The sequence below is a fragment of the Takifugu rubripes genome, chromosome 14, assembly GCF_901000725.2.
Source record: "Takifugu rubripes chromosome 14, fTakRub1.2, whole genome shotgun sequence".
Taxonomy (NCBI): Eukaryota; Metazoa; Chordata; class Actinopteri; order Tetraodontiformes; family Tetraodontidae; genus Takifugu; species Takifugu rubripes.
This window is the reverse complement of record NC_042298.1, coordinates 6,761,522-6,781,637: the sequence shown is the minus strand read 5'-3', so window position 1 is coordinate 6,781,637 and position 20,116 is coordinate 6,761,522. Positions and strand designations below refer to the sequence as shown.

At 43.9% G+C, this 20,116-nt stretch overlaps 3 protein-coding genes across 10 annotated transcripts in view; all 3 read right to left on the bottom strand.

Moving 5' to 3' along the window:
- Positions 1 to 29: 29 nt before the first annotated feature.
- Positions 30 to 2,072, bottom strand: nme5 (NME/NM23 family member 5). Its single transcript, XM_003970418.3, has 6 exons — positions 2,022 to 2,072; positions 1,397 to 1,640; positions 736 to 941; positions 487 to 587; positions 283 to 401; positions 30 to 195 (listed from the first exon to the last, which is right to left on the bottom strand). Exons 2-6 carry the CDS (start codon positions 1,520 to 1,522, stop codon positions 130 to 132), a joined length of 618 nt encoding a protein of 205 aa, XP_003970467.1. The 5' UTR covers positions 1,523 to 1,640; positions 2,022 to 2,072; the 3' UTR covers positions 30 to 129.
- Positions 2,073 to 2,640: 568 nt separating this feature from the next.
- Positions 2,641 to 5,702, bottom strand: rack1 (receptor for activated C kinase 1). Its single transcript, XM_003970393.3, has 8 exons — positions 5,478 to 5,702; positions 4,901 to 5,072; positions 4,474 to 4,621; positions 4,238 to 4,333; positions 3,935 to 4,045; positions 3,269 to 3,409; positions 2,942 to 3,052; positions 2,641 to 2,751 (listed from the first exon to the last, which is right to left on the bottom strand). The coding sequence occupies exons 1-8, from the start codon at positions 5,584 to 5,586 to the stop codon at positions 2,686 to 2,688; spliced, it is 954 nt and encodes a 317-aa protein (XP_003970442.1). The 5' UTR covers positions 5,587 to 5,702; the 3' UTR covers positions 2,641 to 2,685.
- A 1,062-nt stretch (positions 5,703 to 6,764) lies between these two features.
- col23a1b (collagen type XXIII alpha 1 chain b) overlaps positions 6,765 to 20,116 on the bottom strand; it is an 82,292-nt gene continuing 68,940 nt past the window's right edge. For 3 of the 8 annotated variants that reach the window (XM_029846973.1, XM_029846976.1, XM_029846981.1), the window contains 24 exons: positions 17,203 to 17,277; positions 16,081 to 16,197; positions 14,266 to 14,292; positions 14,047 to 14,073; positions 13,887 to 13,940; positions 13,749 to 13,808; positions 13,624 to 13,668; positions 13,477 to 13,545; positions 13,299 to 13,322; positions 11,510 to 11,563; positions 11,392 to 11,436; positions 11,235 to 11,315; positions 11,092 to 11,145; positions 10,844 to 10,918; positions 10,734 to 10,760; positions 10,600 to 10,659; positions 10,450 to 10,521; positions 10,344 to 10,370; positions 10,213 to 10,266; positions 10,044 to 10,130; positions 9,823 to 9,912; positions 9,408 to 9,446; positions 9,318 to 9,326; positions 6,765 to 8,808 (listed from right to left, as the gene is read on the bottom strand). In XM_029846973.1, the coding sequence (XP_029702833.1) occupies positions 8,758 to 8,808; positions 9,318 to 9,326; positions 9,408 to 9,446; positions 9,823 to 9,912; positions 10,044 to 10,130; positions 10,213 to 10,266; positions 10,344 to 10,370; positions 10,450 to 10,521; positions 10,600 to 10,659; positions 10,734 to 10,760; positions 10,844 to 10,918; positions 11,092 to 11,145; positions 11,235 to 11,315; positions 11,392 to 11,436; positions 11,510 to 11,563; positions 13,299 to 13,322; positions 13,477 to 13,545; positions 13,624 to 13,668; positions 13,749 to 13,808; positions 13,887 to 13,940; positions 14,047 to 14,073; positions 14,266 to 14,292; positions 16,081 to 16,197; positions 17,203 to 17,277 (1,323 nt within the window). In that variant the 3' untranslated portion in view covers positions 6,765 to 8,757. Of the gene's footprint in view, positions 9,185 to 9,317; positions 9,327 to 9,407; positions 9,447 to 9,822; positions 9,913 to 10,043; positions 10,131 to 10,212; positions 10,267 to 10,343; positions 10,371 to 10,449; positions 10,522 to 10,599; positions 10,660 to 10,733; positions 10,761 to 10,843; positions 10,919 to 11,091; positions 11,146 to 11,234; positions 11,316 to 11,391; positions 11,437 to 11,509; positions 11,564 to 13,298; positions 13,323 to 13,476; positions 13,546 to 13,623; positions 13,669 to 13,748; positions 13,809 to 13,886; positions 13,941 to 14,046; positions 14,074 to 14,265; positions 14,293 to 16,080; positions 16,198 to 17,202; positions 17,278 to 17,522; positions 17,583 to 20,116 lie in introns of all 8 variants that reach the window. The other 5 variants (XM_029846975.1, XM_029846977.1, XM_029846974.1 and 2 more) reach the window with 5 other exon arrangements.

Below are 20,116 nucleotides of genomic sequence, written 5' to 3'. Positions count from 1 at the left end.
ATGGTGTTTAATAAGATACCACACGGGCTGCATAACTCTGAACCAATTTTATTTTTAAATTGACCATATATTATAAAATTAGCATGTCTAAAATTACATGCCATGATATTCTTACATGTTTTTTCTGTTTCATTCTGTTTCTTCTACTTTGGGCTCATTTGGATTGTTTTTGAGCAACCAGTCAGCAAGCCAAATCTAAAAAAAAAAAGGACAGAGAGTGAAGTAAATAATCAGATGAATAACATTAAAGCCGTGAATGTTTTAAAAATATGGAAAACTCACGCATGGATTGAAGGGCTTGTGCTTGCACACCTCAGTAAGTCCACGGAGCAAAGTTGGGTTTACGTACGTATTCAGGTATTCTTTAATTTCCAATCTCGAGGGGAGGGGCTCAATTAAAGCTACACAGAAAAAACAGGTTAAAAATATCAAATCCTGGGTACAAATCCTTTCTGTTACAGAAATGACTGCCTATGAGTCACTTACTGTTTGGAAACATAAATCTGATCTCCTTCACAGCCGCAGCCAAGGACTCACTACCATGGAGTGCATTTTGTAGCTCAGATGTGCCATATTTTGCTCTAAGGCTAGAAAAAAAAACCCAAAATATAAACAACTTATCTATTTTTAACTGATATAATTAAGATGTATCAATTGATCAATTGAGATGTAATTATAAATAATACAATTGTAATGTGTTGTCAAATCAATATATGTAAATATGCAAAGATTTACCTGTCTGGATGCGTCTTTTTGGCTATAACACTGTTGGCAGGTCCTATGAGGTGATTCCAGTGCGCTACAGCATCATCTCGGGCAAGAACCATGGCAATAACTGGACCAGAGCTCATGAAGGCAGTCAAACTGGGAAAGTGGGGTGTTCCATACTGGTCTGCATAAAAATCACTGCAATGCTCTGGACTTAGTTGGAGTTTCCTCTTCTGCCAGTGGAATCACACATACATTCATTAAAAGGTTTGTGAAGCCAATTTGAGGTTTGCATGTATTTGTTCAGATCTTTAAGATGAAAAGTAGTTGAAAACCTTTTGCGAGTATTTTACACATTTTTTTTACTTTAATCCAAACTAAATTAATCAAATGCAAATAGTACTGCATTATATCTGTATAAATTTACTCTAAAAAATACCTTCATATAAATGATAATACACAATAATTAAGTATCTCCACAGCAGTAAACTGTTCAGTTATAATGACTAATATTTTCTTGACATTAAACCCTAATTTGGCCCTCTGCTGGATAACGAAGGACATATGTTAATTATTTTATTAATTTTGACACATGAATATTTTTGTCCTGCTGTGTTGCAGAGATAAAGGATCAAACTAATGCCAGCGGCCAACATCTCGTTTTTAAGGCATCTAAACATGAGCTGACCTGCAGGATGGTGAAGCCCGAGTTCAGGATCTGGTCTTCGATCTGGTCAGCGACATGGACGACATCCGGTTTAACGAGTGCCAAAGTTTGTTGCACGTAAATACGAGGTGGTGGGGATCTAGACATGCTTCCAGCTGTTCACGACAACGTGAGCGAATCAACAGCCGATCGAGTTGATCAAACTGACCCGCGATGAGAGTCTGGTCGTCAGGCCCGGAACAAACAAACGTGTCCAGGCAACACCCTTCAAAATAAAATCCTGTTGACTCATTTGGGGGGAGGATTTATTTATACTTCATCATTCATTTAAAACACACTCATTAAATGTTGCTGTATTTTGCATTAAACTATCAAAAATTTGGACAATAGTGCTTGTGAGATCTGGATGAGAGGCCCAACAAGTCAGGCCCTGCACCCCCCCACCAGGGCCCACCACCACAGGGCCCCCGGGAGAGCCCTCAACACACTGCCCACACAGTTTGGGGGGGGTGGCAATACTGGAGAACCTACTGGTCCACACTCATAATCACACCCGTTGACAAGACACTCACACTCGTATCCTCACAGCTCAATCATCCCCGACACACACACACACACATTTACAAGTGTCTTCCCAAGGTCTTACCTTGTATTTTGGTTTCTTTTCATCAATTACTGAGATGTAGACGGTAGTTGTGATTTAAATTACCATAGCTGTAACATAGTATGTTATTTTGAATCAAAGTCTTTTGGGCCTTCGAAAGATCAAAGACTCTCTTCTTTGATATTTAGTGGATGCCCATTTTCACTTTGCATAAGGTTTGGCATTAGTAGGAAAGCAGTTCCATGTGTCCTTGTTTGATATTCCCCAGATTATTCCTTTAGTTGTATATCAAATGTTTATTTCCCCCTTTACTATTGATTATTGGGTTAGAATCAGTAATCTGACTTGATCCATGGTCAAACAGCAGCCAGGCTTTTCTTATATAATTTACCCTGGAGTTTTACATGAATTCAGCACAACAATCTGGATTTATTCCTGACCAAAGCTGATGCAAGCAGGTCTTTTGAACAGAAATAGTAAAGACATGTTGACCTACTGTACATTTTTCAGAGCCATGACACTTTAAACCTGTTCCAAAAGTAATGGTTTTAGAACCTAACATTAAAAGAACCCCTTTACAAATCTATTAAACATTTGTTGAAGCATGAAGTCTGCAGAAAACCAAATGACAGATGCATGAATAGGATGACAAAAGATGACATTTTACTTTGAAAATGGTTTTATTTAAATGTCATTCACGGACTTCTTATCGAGTTCCAATGGTAACCTGCCACACTCGGATCAGGTTGTCAGTGTAGCCGGCAAACAGGGTCTGAAAAGAAAAGGAAGCGAATGAGCACAGATGGAATGTCAGCTTACCCAAGTGAAACTTTACATTTTAACGATGTGGGGCCCCTCATATTTGCAGGACTGTCACCAGTGGTCATCAGAGTTTAAAGTGAATGGGTATAATCACCGGGGTTCATCTCAGAGCATTAACTAGTGGCAAAGCTGAGGCGTACCTGTCCGTCAGCGGACCACGCCAGGCAGTTGCACTGTGGGGGTTCAGCCTTGCTGCTTGGGCTGATCACTTCTTGTCTCAGCTCATCCACAATGATCTTGCCCTCCAGATCCTGCAAAGATGTTAACAGCAGCAGTCAGTAAGAATCACTGAGAAGACTGATCACAGCTTTTCTTTAATGTCTAGAGTTATTAAGCCTGGAGCTCAGAAACAGCCTCTGTTATCATCAAATAATACAGTTAGCATTTAAAGTTTCATCACGGCCACATTTGATGTTGCATATTGATCATATTCAAATGCAAAGACATGATGAATTGTGGCCTTTTACCCAGATCTTGATGCTGGGCCCAGTGGCAGCACACAACCAGTAACGGTTGGGGCTGAAGCAGAGGGCATTAATGGTGTCACCGCTGTCCAGGGTGTACAGGTGCTTGCCCTCATTCAGGTCCCACAGCATGGCCTGACCATCCTGCAAAGATATTGTTCAAACATTCAATTGAAGTCACTATAGCTCATTTGGGTTTACATATTGGTCAGTTTAATTGCCAAAAGGCACTCATTTACCTCTACAGGCAAAACCAGAGAGAAATGATCTACAATACAAAAATTAACACAAGATGCTGCCAATAACAGCTGTAGGGTGGCCCAAACAGGATCAGCTTAATGACTCAACTAAATCTGTAAAAATGTTGAATACCACTAAATATTGACCAAAGCATTACAGTAAAACCTGACCAATGCGTCAGTTACGACTGTTGAAACATTACCTCTGAGAACAAATAGCTCTGACCCACAATTAAAGGGTTTTATACCCTTGTAACAACAGATACTGGACAAAAGTCCCCCCCCGCCCCAAATTTTTTTTGCAGGCATCTCTCAGAAACAGCCTCTGGTTTCTCATCAATGTTTCACAGACGCTTCAGATTCATCACTGATGAAACCTGCAAGGCCCAAAACTATGCGGTTGCCGTTTAAAATAAAGCTTAGCTCTTACCCTTCCACCAGATGCACACAGGGAGCCATCAGGAGACACAGTCACTGTGTTCAGGTAGCCGCTGTGACCAATGTGGTTGGTCTTCAGCTTGCAGTTGGCCAGGTTCCACACCTAAGGAGGGCAGGAAGTCCTCAGTGAAAACAATACTATCTGCTATTATTGTGATGCTGAGTTTTATGAGTTGTGCCCTCATCAGTAAATAACGCATCAGAGAAATGTCAGGTAATACATGCCAATACTTTTAAATCATTGGGCAAAATTCTGGAGACTATTACAGCTGTTTGTTAAACAGAATTAACGTACCTTCACAACCCTGTCCCAACCACAGGAGACAATGATGGGGTTGCTGCTGTTGGGAGAGAAGCGCACACAAGAAACCCACTCAGTGTGGCTGTCGTCCTGCAGAAAAAGGCACATAAAGAATGCGTTGAGACGACACTTGCCTGCATTAGTAATCCATCTTAATATGGAGTTAAAGATTGCATTGGTTGTTCAGTGATTGTGGGACTGCTGACAGCAGAGCGCAGCTCCACATTTACCTGGATGGTGTATTTGCAGACCCCAAGTGTGTTCCAGAGCTTGATGGTCTTGTCGCGAGAACCAGACACAATCTGACGGTTATCAGCAGAAAAGGCCACGCTCAAGACATCCTTGGAGTGTCCGACAAACCTCCGAGTTGTAATTCCACTGTGGGTTAAGATTAAATCAAACAGATCATTAAATTATACTAGCCGACTCCACAAAAGCCTGCCTAAAAATGAAAAGGCACCACTGAAGGATTTATTTATCCAGCTAGGTACTGTTCTAACTACGAGTCAACATCTCTGCTGGATTTGACCAAAGTTCTAGAAAGCAGCAATACAGCACCTACCACAAAAAAATGTATATTCTTTGTTTCTGGGGCCCCCTTTACATTTTCAACCATTCGTGCAGGGCCCCAACATTGTAAACCCCCCTTGCACTTACGTAGTAAGGTCCCACAGGCGCAGGGTGCCATCCCAAGCTCCAGACAGAGCAAACTGTCCATCTGAAGAGATGACAACATCGCTAACGAAGTGAGAGTGGCCTTTCAGGGAGCGCTGGGGGATGCCATAGTTGGTTTCATCCCTGGTCAGCTTCCACATGATGATAGACTTGTCTGTGGGGGGGAAGGATGTGTTCAATTATTTACCATTCTTTGACAGGTGTGGGATCTTTCTGACTACTATAAATAGGTCACATGCATATGTAAAAGTCTGCAAATATAGAACCATATATATCTTCACGTTAACACAGACGTATCTCGCCAACATTACGTGGTGCCCGTTCAACACGATTTCCTGATAGTGTTTGCTAGCTTAGCTAACTGGTGCTTGAGCTAATTAAGGTTACGATTGAGCAATGGAAAAGCTAGGGAAATATACGTAGCCTGAGTCGCTAAGGGAAACTATATTTATTTAATTTAACGCCCCGTTTACGACAGCAAGGCGTTTTATGTGGGAAACTAACGCAGTAAGCGGAGCAATCTTAGCCATGTTGGCAGAGCCGGTTGGGGAAACCTCACCTCGGGATGCCGACAGTATCATGTCGGGATACTGAGGCGTGGTGGCGATCTGGGTGACCCATCCACTGTGGCCCTTCAGGGTCCCCCTCAATGTCATCTGCTCAGTCATTTTTACAAGGTTCGGTGGTGCCTTTTAGAAGGATGGATGCGGATTTTCTGAGATCCGGAAAATCCTAAGACCTCATCGCAGCTAGGCACAGAGGAAAAGGAAGTGGAGACCCGGATGCGGAAACTAAATGGGGTGAGCGGCTTGCAAAGGATTCTGGGAAATGTGGACTTTATGTTTCTCAAGCGTCTCTACGGGAAAGAAGATGAATTTATAGAATGAATGATGGAAATCTTAACATACCCGTACATTTATAAACTATAATAATTCTCCAAAATATGTTTTTTGAATTGACACAACAGGTCTAATCAACATATTTGATCTTGAAAAATTGCAAAGTGTGCCTTTTCGCCCTAAACATGAAATGGTTTAGGGTTAAATGTGTGGACTCAGCAGTCTAGCAAATTTATTCCGGCATCTTGTCTTTCATTTCTTTTTTTACTACCTTAAATGGCAAACTTGTTTTCTTTTTTAAACATTCTGAGCCCTGCCAGAGCAGGGGCCAGCCTCTATTGTTTCCAAAAGTTCTTGAAGACAGCTCTTCCCGAGCACCTGCTCTCACTTATCTTTCTCCTACTATCTCTACTCACCTCCATTCTGTTTCTCTGGTTTAATTCCCTCTTCACCTTCTCTCCATAGCGCTGCACTGTTAGTTGGTGGCAGCACTAGTACTAGTTGGTTTAGTTTGGTAACTCGATTTGGACAAAATCATCTGCTAAACGAATAAAATGTAATGTAATTCAACTGCATCTTTTTTTTCTTGCATGAAAAAAAACAATTGCTGTGATTTAAAATGAGAAATGATCACAGGGAATTAGCAGACTGATTTTTGGTATTGTATTCAAGGCTGTAATTAGTAACCAACTTATATAGCCACAAAGTCTATTGTCTGGCCAGTGTTTGATGAAAAATTTGCTGACTGGAGAAGAATTTTTGATCGTTTAAATCTCTGATTTGTTACTTAATATTGAAAAGTCTATATTGTACATTCCTTATGATACATTGCACATCTGCATTCTATGCTTTTTAATGTGTACAAGCAACAGATCAACTTATTCTGGTCTGGATTTATGGTTGGAAGAAAGGTGAGCTGTGACAAAACCATAGTGATTTGTTTCAGTAGCTATAATTGTGTTTATTCTATATGAGACGACCACATGACCACACCTGAACACATTTGCTGGCGTCACATGGTTGATGTTTTTTAATGTAAAAAGCTTGTGTCTCATCGTAGACAGACGTCACACAGCATGTTATCAAACATACACGATTATGGTTTAATGGAACAAAAGAAAAACACATCAAACCAGAGAGTTTACATGGTAAGTTGACCAGATAATATAAAGTCCAGACATACAATTACAAAAATAGCTTAATTCTTTTACAACCATATAAACAACATAAACATTCTCACGAAGTCAAGCTAATACTGTCATGGATGATTTGCTAAAATTCCTTATTAAGCCATTAAGCCTTAAAATGAAAACTGATAGAATCTGCAAAAGAAATAAATGTAGTTTAAAAACAGACAACCATCAGCTTCCAGTCAACTAATACTAAGAAATGTGCTTTGAAACAGTGGAAACATTCTTTCTACTTTGCATCCATCATTTATGTACGTAGTGATATTCAGAGCTGTTTGATTTTAACATCAGCATAATCAACTCTTGCTGTCTCTAATGTCTCGCAGTGCTGCAGGGAAGGTTCTTCTGCAGCACATTCCTCTAAAGTCAGGACATCCGTGCGGCTCGTAGAAGTGGAACTTGTCAACACTGTCAAACTATCCTCACGATAAGAGGGCAGAGGGGAGGTTTTTTGCTGTTTAAGACTCAGACATCAGGGCTTTTGCAACATGAGCCCGTGTGCAGCTCAGATGCTCTGTTTTCTCACTAAAATAACAACTTGAGCCATCCAAAGGGCGACTCTCTCAACATAATTCCATGTGAACAGAACAAATTGATAAATCCTGCAGGCTTGCAGTGAGAAATAAATGATTACAATGTAGTGCTGAAAGACACAAGAGTGTGTCTTTGGAGAGTTATGTATGCAAATGTAGAATGATCAGTGTTTATGCGCTGTTTATAACTCATATATGTACACTTAGGAGTTGGAAGCTGGTACATACATGTATTGAACAGGTTTTAAATTCTGTTTGACAAAAATATTACACGCACTGAGCGAGTTTTCATGATAACTGAAAGAGGGCACACACTCAAACGTTAAAATAACGGAACTATAAGTCAATGTTATGATGTTTATCTGAATAAAAGCTAGAACTGTCCCACCAGAAACAACGGCTGCATATACTTTACATTCTGTTTAAACAGTGGAGCTAAGTCTGTTAGTTCTTCAGTACAAATGACTAATGATCTCCTTAAAAAACAAATAAATCATTAAACAAACACATATTTAAGTCAGCAGCAAAATCAACTGTTGTCCGGAGTTACCGGCAACATGGATTGAACATGTCTTCATCAGTGATTTAAGGATAGTGATTAATAACAATCAGTTACACTCAAAATGAAGAGGGGATTCTTCTGGCCGCCATTTAGCCGTTAACACTGGTTTTCAACAATACTGGAAATGGTTCCTTCAGAGCCGGCCTCAGAACGCCTTTCTATCCTACACACATGGTAATGCACCGGAATGCAAGATGTAACAAACAAAAAACCCCCAAAATATAGCAAATTACAACATCACACAAGTCACCGCTGCAGGAAGATTCAGCCACAGAACGGTTCTGACTTTTCTTAGTGGTTCATTCGAAAGGAAGACCAATAAAAGCTGTTTACTGTAAATGAAAATAATGAATATGTGGGTTTAACGGGGCCACGAGTCATGGAGGGTTGTCATGACGCTGAAGGACGCTGAGACTCGATGAAGAGTGATCATTCAGGCATTTTGAAGAAGAGACATGGTCACTGTGTCTGTGCAGTAAATCCTTCCATATGTGCCAATGACGTCAGTGATTCCCGGATGACTCGGACTTCCGATGGAGCTCCTGTGCTCCGTCCTCAGCCGCGGGGTCAATGTGGAGATCGCTTGGTTGCAGTCTGCAGTGTCGCCCCCCTCCTATGCTGTTTCCAGGACAGAGGCTGCGTGCATGAAGTGTGCACGAAGGCGGCTCACTCTGCCGCCCTCTGTTGGGCTCTGCAGCCGGCGCCTCTCACGCCTTCAGGGCTGAGACAGACGCTTGCGTTGGAGCTTCCGTCTCGTCATTTCCTCCTTTCAGAAAACAGACAGCAGAAGAGAAGACTGACGCACACAGATCCGTCCACCCGTCCGTCCAAACATCCATCCGAGACCGTCCCCAGGTTACAGTCAGGCACTGAGTGGAATGTTAGTAAGGCAGCAAGTCCATCCAAGCAGTCCCACATCAGGACTGTCCTTCAGAGTAGTCCACATCTCTCTCTTCTTTTTAAAATCAAAGCCACAATGGAACTTTACAGTCTTAAAACAGTTTTCATGCTGGTGATCATCCTTTAAAAAAGCAAAAACGTCGTAAAAATATTCTATGAAAAATAGTGAGTAAGCTGTTGCATTTGAATCCAATATGTACCATATTAATTTGTACAGATTCCATGCTGCTGGTTAATCATCACTACGAAAAAAGAGGAGCAGAATGTCAATGATTAGTGGGACATCAAACTGCAATCCACACACAAGCACCAAAACCAGCAAATCCAGAAAATCTAAAGAGATCATTTCCAGTTCACACGCTGCAGAATACTCACAAAATGTCCCTGTTACAAATCAGAACCAGTGAGCAATAATGTGAGTGTGAGAGGGTGATCCAGAAGAGCGATGATGTTAAAGACACTCACCTTGTGCCAGCAGCCTGGTATGGGCAGCCCATCCTGACCCTGCAGAGGAACCAGCACAGGATTAACAAGCAGACCCTCAAATGTCCACACACACCTCTGCTTTCTTTTAAATTGCAAACCCACACCTCTGTTTCTTGCAGTGTGCTATTTTTCACAAGCTGTTTGTTTAATCAACTAAAAGATCATCTGCACCTCAAATGGCCCTGAAATGCTGAGGTGCATTTGTGAATGACCGTGTGTACTGGAACCAGTTTAATGGGGCCTATTAATTTTATTCATCCATAATAAAAGACAACAGATGACAGCACACAGTTAGAGGAGTGTGACAGATGGAAATAAAGTCAAGAGACAGAAGTGGTATTAGTGCACCAGATGGCGATGTGACAGAAGGAGAAAGGACACAAAGATACTGTACCACAGGACAGGGGGCCTCTGGGCTGGAAGGATAAGGTGGAGGGGATGAAAGGTCTCCCTCCTCAGACACAACTTTGGTTTCAGCACATCCCTGCCAGCAAGAGCCAGTTATACAGTCAGGAAGAAAAGCCAGGAAAATGTGGAAAAGAGAGGAAGAGAGCAGGTGGCCACCACTCTGAGAGTGTGTGTGTGTGTGTGTGTGTGTGTGTGTGAGAGTCATACCACAGGACAAGGCTGGTCCAGGCCAGGAGGACCCTGCTCTCCCTTATGGCCCTTCAGCCCTCTCTTCCCCACAGCCCCTCTGTCGCCCTGAACACACACCGCCAACATTTAACATTTAATTTACCTGAAAGATTTTTTACAATTTTTTTCCCCTCTAGGGTTTACGAACCTTATCTCCCTTTTCGCCTCTGTCCCCTCTCTCCCCCATCAGTCCAGGAAAGCCCTGGACAGGATCACACGTTAGAACAGGTTCTTTTACACTCGTACCTCATCGTTCTGCCTCGTCAGTGATAAACTCACGTCTAGTCCAGGCTCTCCTGTTCTGCCCTGGGAACAGAGTGGGACAAATATCAGATATTTCATGACTCACTCTGAAAAATAAAAGGTAAGGGGTTCTCATGCGTACCTTCTCTCCCTTTGCACCAGGAAGACCCACGAGCCCTGGAGACCCTGGTGACCCCTGGAAGCCTTGTAATCCCTGCAGAGTGAGGAGCTCAGCATCAATGTGACATTCAGGAGGGTCCTGTTCTTCCTATAAGGAGTCAGTGTCACTTACTTGTGGTCCTGGAGCCCCAGTTTCTCCCGTATCTCCTTTTACTCCATATCCAGGTTCACCCTGCAATAGAACACAAACCCATGAAGTAACAAATGTCCTTTCCTCCGTATCAGTACCAGGGCTGACACTCTTACCTTGGGGCCGGGTATTCCCTGCAACCCCTGGAATACATCATGCACCATCAGTACTGAAGCATCAACTTGAATAGATACAAGCAGCAGCAGAATAATGATGCTGTACTCACCATGGAGCCGGGGGACCCAGGAAGACCCGGTGGACCTGGTGGACCAGGCAAACCTGGCTGGGATATCATCTGGACCTAAATAGCATTGAAATAACATTTAGACAGGGTGTTGTAACGGCACCTTTGTGTGTCAACAGCCTCCATCAGAATTTAAATACAGTTACTATGGCTGTTTAAAGGTGGGTGTATTAACAAATATTATAGTCTTTCAAGGTAGTTAAAAGAGCATAAATTTGAAGGACACTAACCAAGTTGTCATCGATTCTGCATTCACCCTTTTCCCCCTTCTGTCCATCCACACCCTGACCAACAGACAACATGAAACAGCTCCTTATTATACTCTTAATTTGTTGCATTGGCAGGCGTGTTGCTGTTAATGACCAGGACTTACAGAGGGCCCAGACAGCCCCATCTCTCCCTTCTCTCCTCTCTCACCAGGGTGACCTCTTTCACCCATATCACCCTTAGGACCCTGCACACAGAGAATACGGTAAATACACATCACACACATTAAATCGGATTGTGATTCATTTGTTCGGGACCGATACCTTCTCCCCATCAACTCCTGCCGGCCCAGGTAAACCAAGTTCACCCTGCATGAAAACAAATGAAGTGAACAAATGTTCCATTGAAACAGTCATTTGGAGGCAAATGCAGCACTCTAACCTTTTCTCCTGGGTAGCCTACAGGCCCAGGGAGTCCAGGTGGTCCAGGTGGACCCTGCAGAGGGAGATTTTGTGAGATGCAATTGGGTGAGATGGAACTTTGAAACCTACAATCATAAAAAGCGGTCTGGCCAGAGCGTGTGGACTCTGCATTCAACAGTGCATGCTTGTTGGGAGCAAATATAGGATAAGATTAAAAAACAAATGAATAAACAGACAAGCAAACAAACAAACAATCATTCACAGCAACCGCTGAATTACAAATATTTGATGCACTTGCATTTTATGACCACTTGGTGTCAGTGTTGAGCTTTAAACGCCGTCTTGTTTTCAAATCAATTCATTAACTGCAATTAAAGATTATTTTTAGTTTTAAAAAGTGATGCCAACGAGGAGGCATGTGCCATATTGGTAACCCACAGATCATTTTAAATCAGAGCTGTGTAAAAAAAGAGGGATCTCACAGAGTCCAACTACGATGTTTTAATCTGGGCCGACACAAAACAATACAACAATGTTGATATTTCACAATCGCAGCCTGACAGTAAACAGAGTTTGTTACTTCTTCCAATCACTCCCTTCCAGCTTGAAACAGTTTAATCTTATGGGGATCATGCTGAATGCGGTCTGTGCAAGACAATAACGTGGAATTCTTTTCCATTGTGCAAATTGTTTTGGTGCAGGAGAAAGAAAAACAGTGCTGAGAAATTTTAGGTGAACCCTGCGTTCTAACGAAGAACCGCCTATTATTTCCGACCCATGTGGTCCTCTGAGCTGGTTTATGAGTCACAGCTCCTTAAATCAAGTTTCTTTCTCTTCACAATGTCACACTTGTTGCTTCTTCCTCTGAAGTCTCAGCCATCTTGAAGTCATAAAAAATGGAACACTACGGTCCACCACTGGTCTCTTTTATTTTCCAAATCTAACCTTTCTTTGCCCTCCCAATGAAAAAGCCCAAAAGAACTCAAACACATTTTAATCATCTATTAGAGTGCAACTTAAAGGACTGAAGGCTTTTCAAAAGTCAAATAACGGTACGGTTATTTTATAATCCGTTATTCCCCTCAAGTCAGTCAAGCTAGGTGGTCCATCAGCGCTCCTCTTTCTGTGGATGCTACTCTTGTTCAGACCTTGCAAATGATTTGGTGCCAGCCGTTCCGTGCTGACAGGAAGGTTTTGATAAAGTTCAGCTTTTTCACTGTTGCACCAAAGTCAAGCTGCTGGGATTAGGTCCAGGGGGACCTCACACATGTGGCTTTTTAATCAAATACACAACCTGCTGTCAGGGTAGACATCTGCTAGTAGCATGTAGCAGCAGAGAATCAAAGGGTCCTGTGCATGAAGTGAGAGATGTGAAACTGAAAGTGTGCTGACTTTGGGGGGGGTTCTACTCATTCTCACTGCATTCCAACAGTGTTCTCCCTGTGAGACGTGGAACCACACGTCTCCCACGTATACAGCAAGACCCCGTGCACGCCTGTGGCAGAGTGCGGCCACTTCTCCGATAGAACAGCACAGCTGTGCTGTATTTGCAGGCCCGGAGGCTTTTATCCCAAATGAACACACAAGACAGCCTGGCAGACAAGTGAAACAAGGATATTCAGCCAGAATCTTCAGATCTGGCCTCTTTCGTGACGTCTAAGAGTTCTAAAGTCTGGAGCTGTGAATACAGAGCTGTGGGCAGGCGGGGGCAGGTGGGACGAACTCAGGTGATGCTTGTGTTTGAATGCACCGGCGTAGATGTTAGTGTTACGCCACACCACTAAGACCATGCACAAGCCCCAGATTACCGAAATAGTGATGGTGCTGATGGCCTGTCGAGAAGAAATGTGGATCAGTTTAGCTGATATTCATCCTTCTTCCCGTCACGCCTGAATGATCGGACACCCTAATGGATGCATGGAGGTGCACAGGGCACGACGGGGCCGTAAATCTGACATCGGTGGCTGACGCTCTAATCTCACTCACCCGGAAAGCATCTCGAAGTTCCCCATTGAAGTCAATGATGTCTGAGGAGCCTTTCTCACCAGGATAGCCCTGAAACGGCGAGAAGGTCGTGAATGAGACTGTGCCTGAACTCTAGAGGGAGAACGCACACTGCTCTCCTGATGGTACCATTGGCCCTTGTTGTCCTTGCTCTCCTCTTTCTCCTCTGTCTCCCTGGGTGATTAATAGACATTTGACATTTTTAGAGCATATAAATAATTACCAAAATATGAACTAATCGCTGATTAATGTACCTTAATCCCCGGCGGTCCGTCCAGGCCTCTTTCTCCCTTTTCTCCGATACCCGGCTCACCCTGTTTCAGTGGAGTCCAACATTTAACATCAATGCATAAAAGGCGGAAATTGATAGAACAACAGATAAGATAACCAACCTTTGCTCCTGGTGGACCCTGTGGTCCTGGATAGCCAGACTCGCCATCTTCTCCCTGTCAGGTTATGTCAGTCACAAGGTGAAAGACAAACGGTGTTTTTATTTAATATAAATAAATTTACAGATTTCAGCAAATATTAAGGAACTATTCATAACCTTACCGGCTTCCCAGGCAGTCCTTGTGACCCCTAAAGGAGGAATATATGTGATTAATGTAATCATACATGAATGAATGAATGAAATTTCATGACTGTGTCACGCATACTCCGCATGCAATGGGCTAATAAAACACCAACATAGACCAACACCATATACGCACAGCTTCATTCATGATAATCTGATCATCTAAAGAATAAAAAGTGTTTTGGGGCGGCACTCACTTCAATCCCATCTCGACCCGGAAACCCCTGAGAAGAACAGGAGAAAAAAAAGTACTGTCACAACCGCAGCTCATCTCTTCCGCTATAGGCTGCAGCTTTTAACCGCTAGGTGGCAGCGTAACGCAAAGACAAATCCCACAGGTAATAACCTGCTTATAAGCACGTTTGAACCAATTTAATCATCTGTGGCTCAGATTCCGTCATTCATCACACACAAAAGGCAAAGTCACATAACATCCACTGCTGAATTGCAATGGAGGCATGTGTAAGAGCTTACAGGGCGCGTTTGAAGTTTGAAAAAAATCAAAATAATAAAAAAAAATTGGACGAATAAAAACCCATCTGTTTTTCCTCTTTTTTTCCAATTGGCTGGAGATGACTGGGATACACAAACAGCAACAATAATCGACATCCTGTTTTTAGCATCTGTCTGTCAATGGTTTGCCTTAATTCTGCGAGCAGACGTCTCCTTCCTGTTCGTGGGGGCCGGCTTGATGATGAATCGTTGCTCCGAGCACACGTCCTCATCTGTTATGAAGTCATCGGAGGCAACGGTTTCTGGGGTCTTATGTGGAGTCTCTCGGTTTCTCTAACACACACTTCTGTCAAGTATTCTTGTTTACTGGATCGCTCAGTGCTCAGCAATAAATGCAGGGCATAAATTGGGGGTTATTAACCTTCCGTGCTGTCATTAGTAGATGTTTCCCAGCTGTTCTCAGCCGGCACACACAGCCCATCACCCGGATCGTCTCCGCTGCTGTATCTTCCTCTTTTATTTCCAGCAGCCTTTTAACCTCTTTTTACCCCCCACTTCTTTTGATCTCCCCCCCTCCACTGCAGCAGCGGGAAGCAAATGAGCATTGAGAAGCAGTTTCTAACGCTTCTTTTAACCTGACGGCAGCGAAGCGTGGACAAACCCCTCCGATGTCAGAAGCGTTTTCGGTTGTGCGCCATCACGAACGTCCTTGGAAACCTTTCCGTAACACACCCAAGATCGATTCCCAAAGAAATGCAGCCGGGGAGACTGCGGGACGCTCTAGATCTGTTCACTTTCTCTCCTTCTGCCCACTCTGGCATGTTCAACATGGCTCCCAGCACATCTCAGCCTTCTTTGGCCGTTTTTTTTTTTAATCAACTTGTGGTCTCTCCTCTCTCCACCGCTCTCGTAAAGGCTCTCAGGTCTCAACCCACACTCGATCCAGAGGAATCTTTCTGGCCTGTACCGCAAACAAAGCATCCTCCGATAACCAAAAGTGACCTTTCACGACCTTCTCTTCCATCACGTTACCGCAGCTTTGAGAAACCGCTGCGTAACCGCAGAGCACCATTGTCTGGCGGGGTCAGTGAAATGCCCACGGGGTGGCCGCAGCGCCATATTTGTTTCAATGGCGACATCGTAGGAGGGTGGGAGAACGGGGGCGCGCTGGAGAAATTGTGTGGCCACCGCCTTACACAAACCAGATGAAGCCAGGATTAGAGCTGGTATTCTGGGTGCTGCTACGGTACAGATAAATCACAGCTCTGGAGCAAACCCAGGACAGAAATGTGGGCTCATTGTAATTTACTGCATAATTCCTTCCCCACCTTCAGTGCAAATAGAAACGCACAGCTGGGAACGTGCGCCCCCCTCCTGGCTCTGAACTGTGGCAGGTAAACACAGACAGCAAAGGCCAGGATGGAAATTAAGAGATTAAGCTGCGCTAATGACTATGTTAGCTAACAACGATGGTGGCTTGAACGGGTCTCACCTAAAGGATCGGTTGGTTACAGTAACAACTGAATGAAAACACGTCATTACAAAGACAAAACTCTTACTGGTTCTCCAGCGGGGCCGCGGGGTCCGTCTTTTCCTGTGTTTCCAGGGGGGCCTCGTGGACCAGGGGGACCTGGGGGGCCAGGAGGACCAGCAGGTCCAGCTTGGCCTTGGTCACCCTGAGCAGATTAAAACGAGCAACAATCAAACACAGAGGCAGGAGACGAGGCCAAACTGACACGTTCTCCAAAAGTAACCAGGACTTTTTGTGCCTGAGCAACGTTTACGAAATAACAGTCATGATGGGGGGAGAATAACCCGAGATGTCTGCACGCTATAAAATTCACAAATTGATGCTTTTGTTGGTGTTAAGTGTGGCTTACAGGCAACTCAACGATGCCATTTCACCTTCCTCTTTATAGCGGGTACTTAAAAATGAGGAGGAGCCCTGGGCCTGACCCAGAGGAGCCAGAGAGGTGTTTGTGAGCTGCTGCATACTGCCTTGCCTAAAAAAATCTAATATTTAATGAAACTCCATGATTTTAGCTTGTCTTTAGCTTGACTCTTGTGATCCAGGAGGATCTACAAACAAAAAATAAAGACACTGTCACAGATGAGCTCGCTAATTCAGAGAGAGAAATGATCAGTTACACTTTTCTCTTCTGCTTGTTTGTCGCCCCAAAACTGAACAGTACATCTGATTAGACCCATCTGTCTACACAGAGCCGAGCCCATTAATGTCCTGCGCATCTCACTATTGATGATCTAGTGCCATCTCTTCTAACCTCGCATCGCTCTCTGGACGTGTGGTGACATTATGGTTTGCTTTGTTGTGGAAGCGACTGGGAACGGGAAGCAATTTAGCCAAAATGGTATTTTCAAAGCCTCTAAATACAAACTAGAACCGTATTTCTTGTTAATTATTATGTCTGATAGGCCGAGGTCTGCACTAAATGGTTGCCACCAAAGAGTTTTTATTACACTTGTAATAACAAATGGCGCTCAATTCTCAGAAAATAGTTATTTTTCTACATTTCTGTAAGTAGGAATAATAGGATCAAACCTGATCATCACAGTCATCAAATGATCAATCACAAGAAAAAAGGTGCTGTAATTAGTCAAGCATCAATGAGAAAAGCTTGTTAACAGGGGAAGGTGCACACGTGCATGCACTGAAGGTCTACCTTTAAAAAGCGTCTCTGAAAGGTGTTGGACTGCTCTCCAGAGAGAAAGCCGTGGTCGTATCGGGGGAAGACCATCTGAGCCGCAACAGAACAGAAGCAGAAAAACAGCAGAAAAGAGTGAAGATGAAAAGTGACAGAGGACAGTTTATGGCCGAGGATGGAGAGGAGTAAAGGAAATAGCCAAGACGGTCCACAAAGAAGGAAAGAACTGCGGAAAAGAACAGATTTTGGCAGCGTCTGAGACTGTAAGCGAGTGTTTTGCTTCTCGACAGCCAGAGAGGAAGCGCGGCGAAATAAGGAGTCTGCTGGGAGGCACAAACCTTGACTGTGAGAATCTGATTACTGTGCAGACCTGCGTAGGTGCTGTAGTTAGGAGGTCCCTGAAGAGAGGAAGTGATATATGGAAAGAGGTGAGAAACAAACAGGAGCACATCGTCTGCAAACAGGAGGACGTGAGCTTCAGTGAGGCCGGCTGCGGCCTCATTAACAGTCAGTAGAGTAAACTCTTTGTTCTCTTGCAACCAAACCAAGTTGAGGTGGCTGCTCGTCCCAGATGTGTCTGCTGCCAGAGGTTTCAGTGGTCCTCTCCAAAATCATGTTCCAAGGATGGAGGAGAGCAGCAGCGGGACAGTCGGCAGGGAAAGAAAGCGCGATTGTATCCTGACCACGAGGTTTCTGTTAACAAACTGTGGTGAGAGCGTTTCAGCTGAGGTCTCTCCACCACCACAGAGCCCTGCTGCTCCTCCCTTTGCCAAAATACTCCTCTATCACCACCGTCACATTCACCTACTTAGGTTCTCCTTCCACGGGGCCTGATAATTCACGTGTTTGTTAAATCCGTGTAAAGTGAACAGGCTTTTCACAGGAGGGTTTCCTCTGTACGTCTCATAAGACCTGAGGCTGGTCTGAGGAGAAACAGTCCACCGGCGGAGAAGCATATTTGTGTTTTAGGGGAAGAAAAGTTGGCCGGGGATGAAATTTGTACCGTGTTTTTCTTTTCTTTGTATCAAGATTTAAAGCTTTACAATAAAGTTGCATTGGAGGAAAAGTGCTAGGTGACCTTTTATGTTATGGGTTATGTTCTGGCGCTGGACTCAGCCTGACAAACACCCTTAATCTGATGGATTGACAGGAAGTCACAGGTTAACAGAGATTTATTGCCGCTTCCTGTATCTCCTTCTGCTCTGGCAGAGATCACAGTTGAATGGAGGCGCAGTACGTTAATACGTGAAGCAGGTGATGGATCAGCTAATGTAGCATACCATAATGAAAACGACCTTCGAGCTTCGGTGTTAATAAAAAACACCAGTGCCAACCCTTACCCACAAATACCGGACTTAAACAGCACCAGAGTTTGGTCTGAACCAGAACTGTGTCTCTGGGGGGGTTAAAGCTGCAGATTTATGCAAGAACATCCAACTTCCAGAAGCCCCGTCCAAGTACAATATTTACCATTCGGAAAATGCGATACAGAAGGCCAAGAAGATCTGCTGTTTGCACAAACTGTTACCCCAAAAACCTGACAGGCCGGGCCGGGAAGTGAAACGGTGCACGCCTCAATGGGAATCAGGAATTCTCTGTGTTTCTGAACCACATCATAAATACTGTTCTGCTGTGCAGCGCTGTCAAATTTACACCTCGTTTGTGCTTCGCTATAAAACTATTGGTATTCAACCTCGTTCCAATAGTTTACACGTTCTGAGGCCGATCCTGGCAGCTCCAGCCATCAGCTTAGGGGCGAAACAGCAATTTTTCATGATTATTGTGAACATTTCATGTGTTGAGCTGGTTGGGTTAAGATTTGTAGAAGAATAATAACGCCTGAAAAAGCCAGATTTATCGTTGGAGTTCTCACGAGGCGAGTGCCAGCAGAGCGCTGGCTCCAGTTTTTGTCAGACACAGACCAGGTCCGTCACATGTGGAGAATCCTGCTTGTCAGGCTTTGGTGAGCGGACAGACGCCGTCATGTTTCCAACCCAAACAAGAACTTAAATGGGCTTCAACCGTTTTTCTCATCAACTGTATCATATAAGCAACCATCATTTCTGTCAGATAAAAGGTGATTCGAGCTCCGCAGATACTCAATTATCTATGATTACCTTAACATCTACTGTTGCAGGCACATAAGCTAGCAGCTACTGTCGGCTCCAGCCTGTGTCCACTAGGCAGCAGTTAACTTTAAAAGGAAACCGAAGCTGTGTGACTTATTGATTTTAGGAATAATCCTGGACGTATAATGTGTATGACCTCTTTACAATCTGTGTGACCTGCGCGGTGACGATGGTGGGACGCTACGATGGTCCACAATGGACCAATCAGTCTCTCTTTTTGTGTGTTTGAGCAACAGTTGGTGAAAATGTGCAAAACACAGCCCAGATGCCACTAAATCCCACACACTGGACCCTTTAATGACAGGTCTGTTTGGGGGTTTCGCCCCTGAAACGAATCAGAAATTAACTCGGTCGTCGAGGCACAAAATGTCTTCGGATTCAAGAAACCAAACTGTCAGCCGCGTAACACGCAGGGGGTTATTTCCAAACCACAGCGAATATAAAAGGAGGTAATTACAGATGGATGAATATAGATCCCACTGTGGCGGGTGATATAATAACACATGAAAGGACGACGTGGACCAAATGCAGCCGCGAGGTCAAACACTGGTGTGTTAGAGGCGAAGGCAGCGCCGGCACGCCGCCCGCCGGGGTCTGACGCTGAGGTTTAAGTGTGTCCGCACGTTCTTTAATATCTTTGCTTTTATCAAGACTTGCCAGGGTGTTGACAGTGGGTTTGGCAGCCGCCATTAAACGTATTCCCAACTTTGGTTGCGCAAAAAAAGAAGAAGCAAAAAACATGACTGCAGTTTTACAGCTGTTACAGAAGCAGAAGAAAGTGGACGTGTCGGGTCACAGCCGCC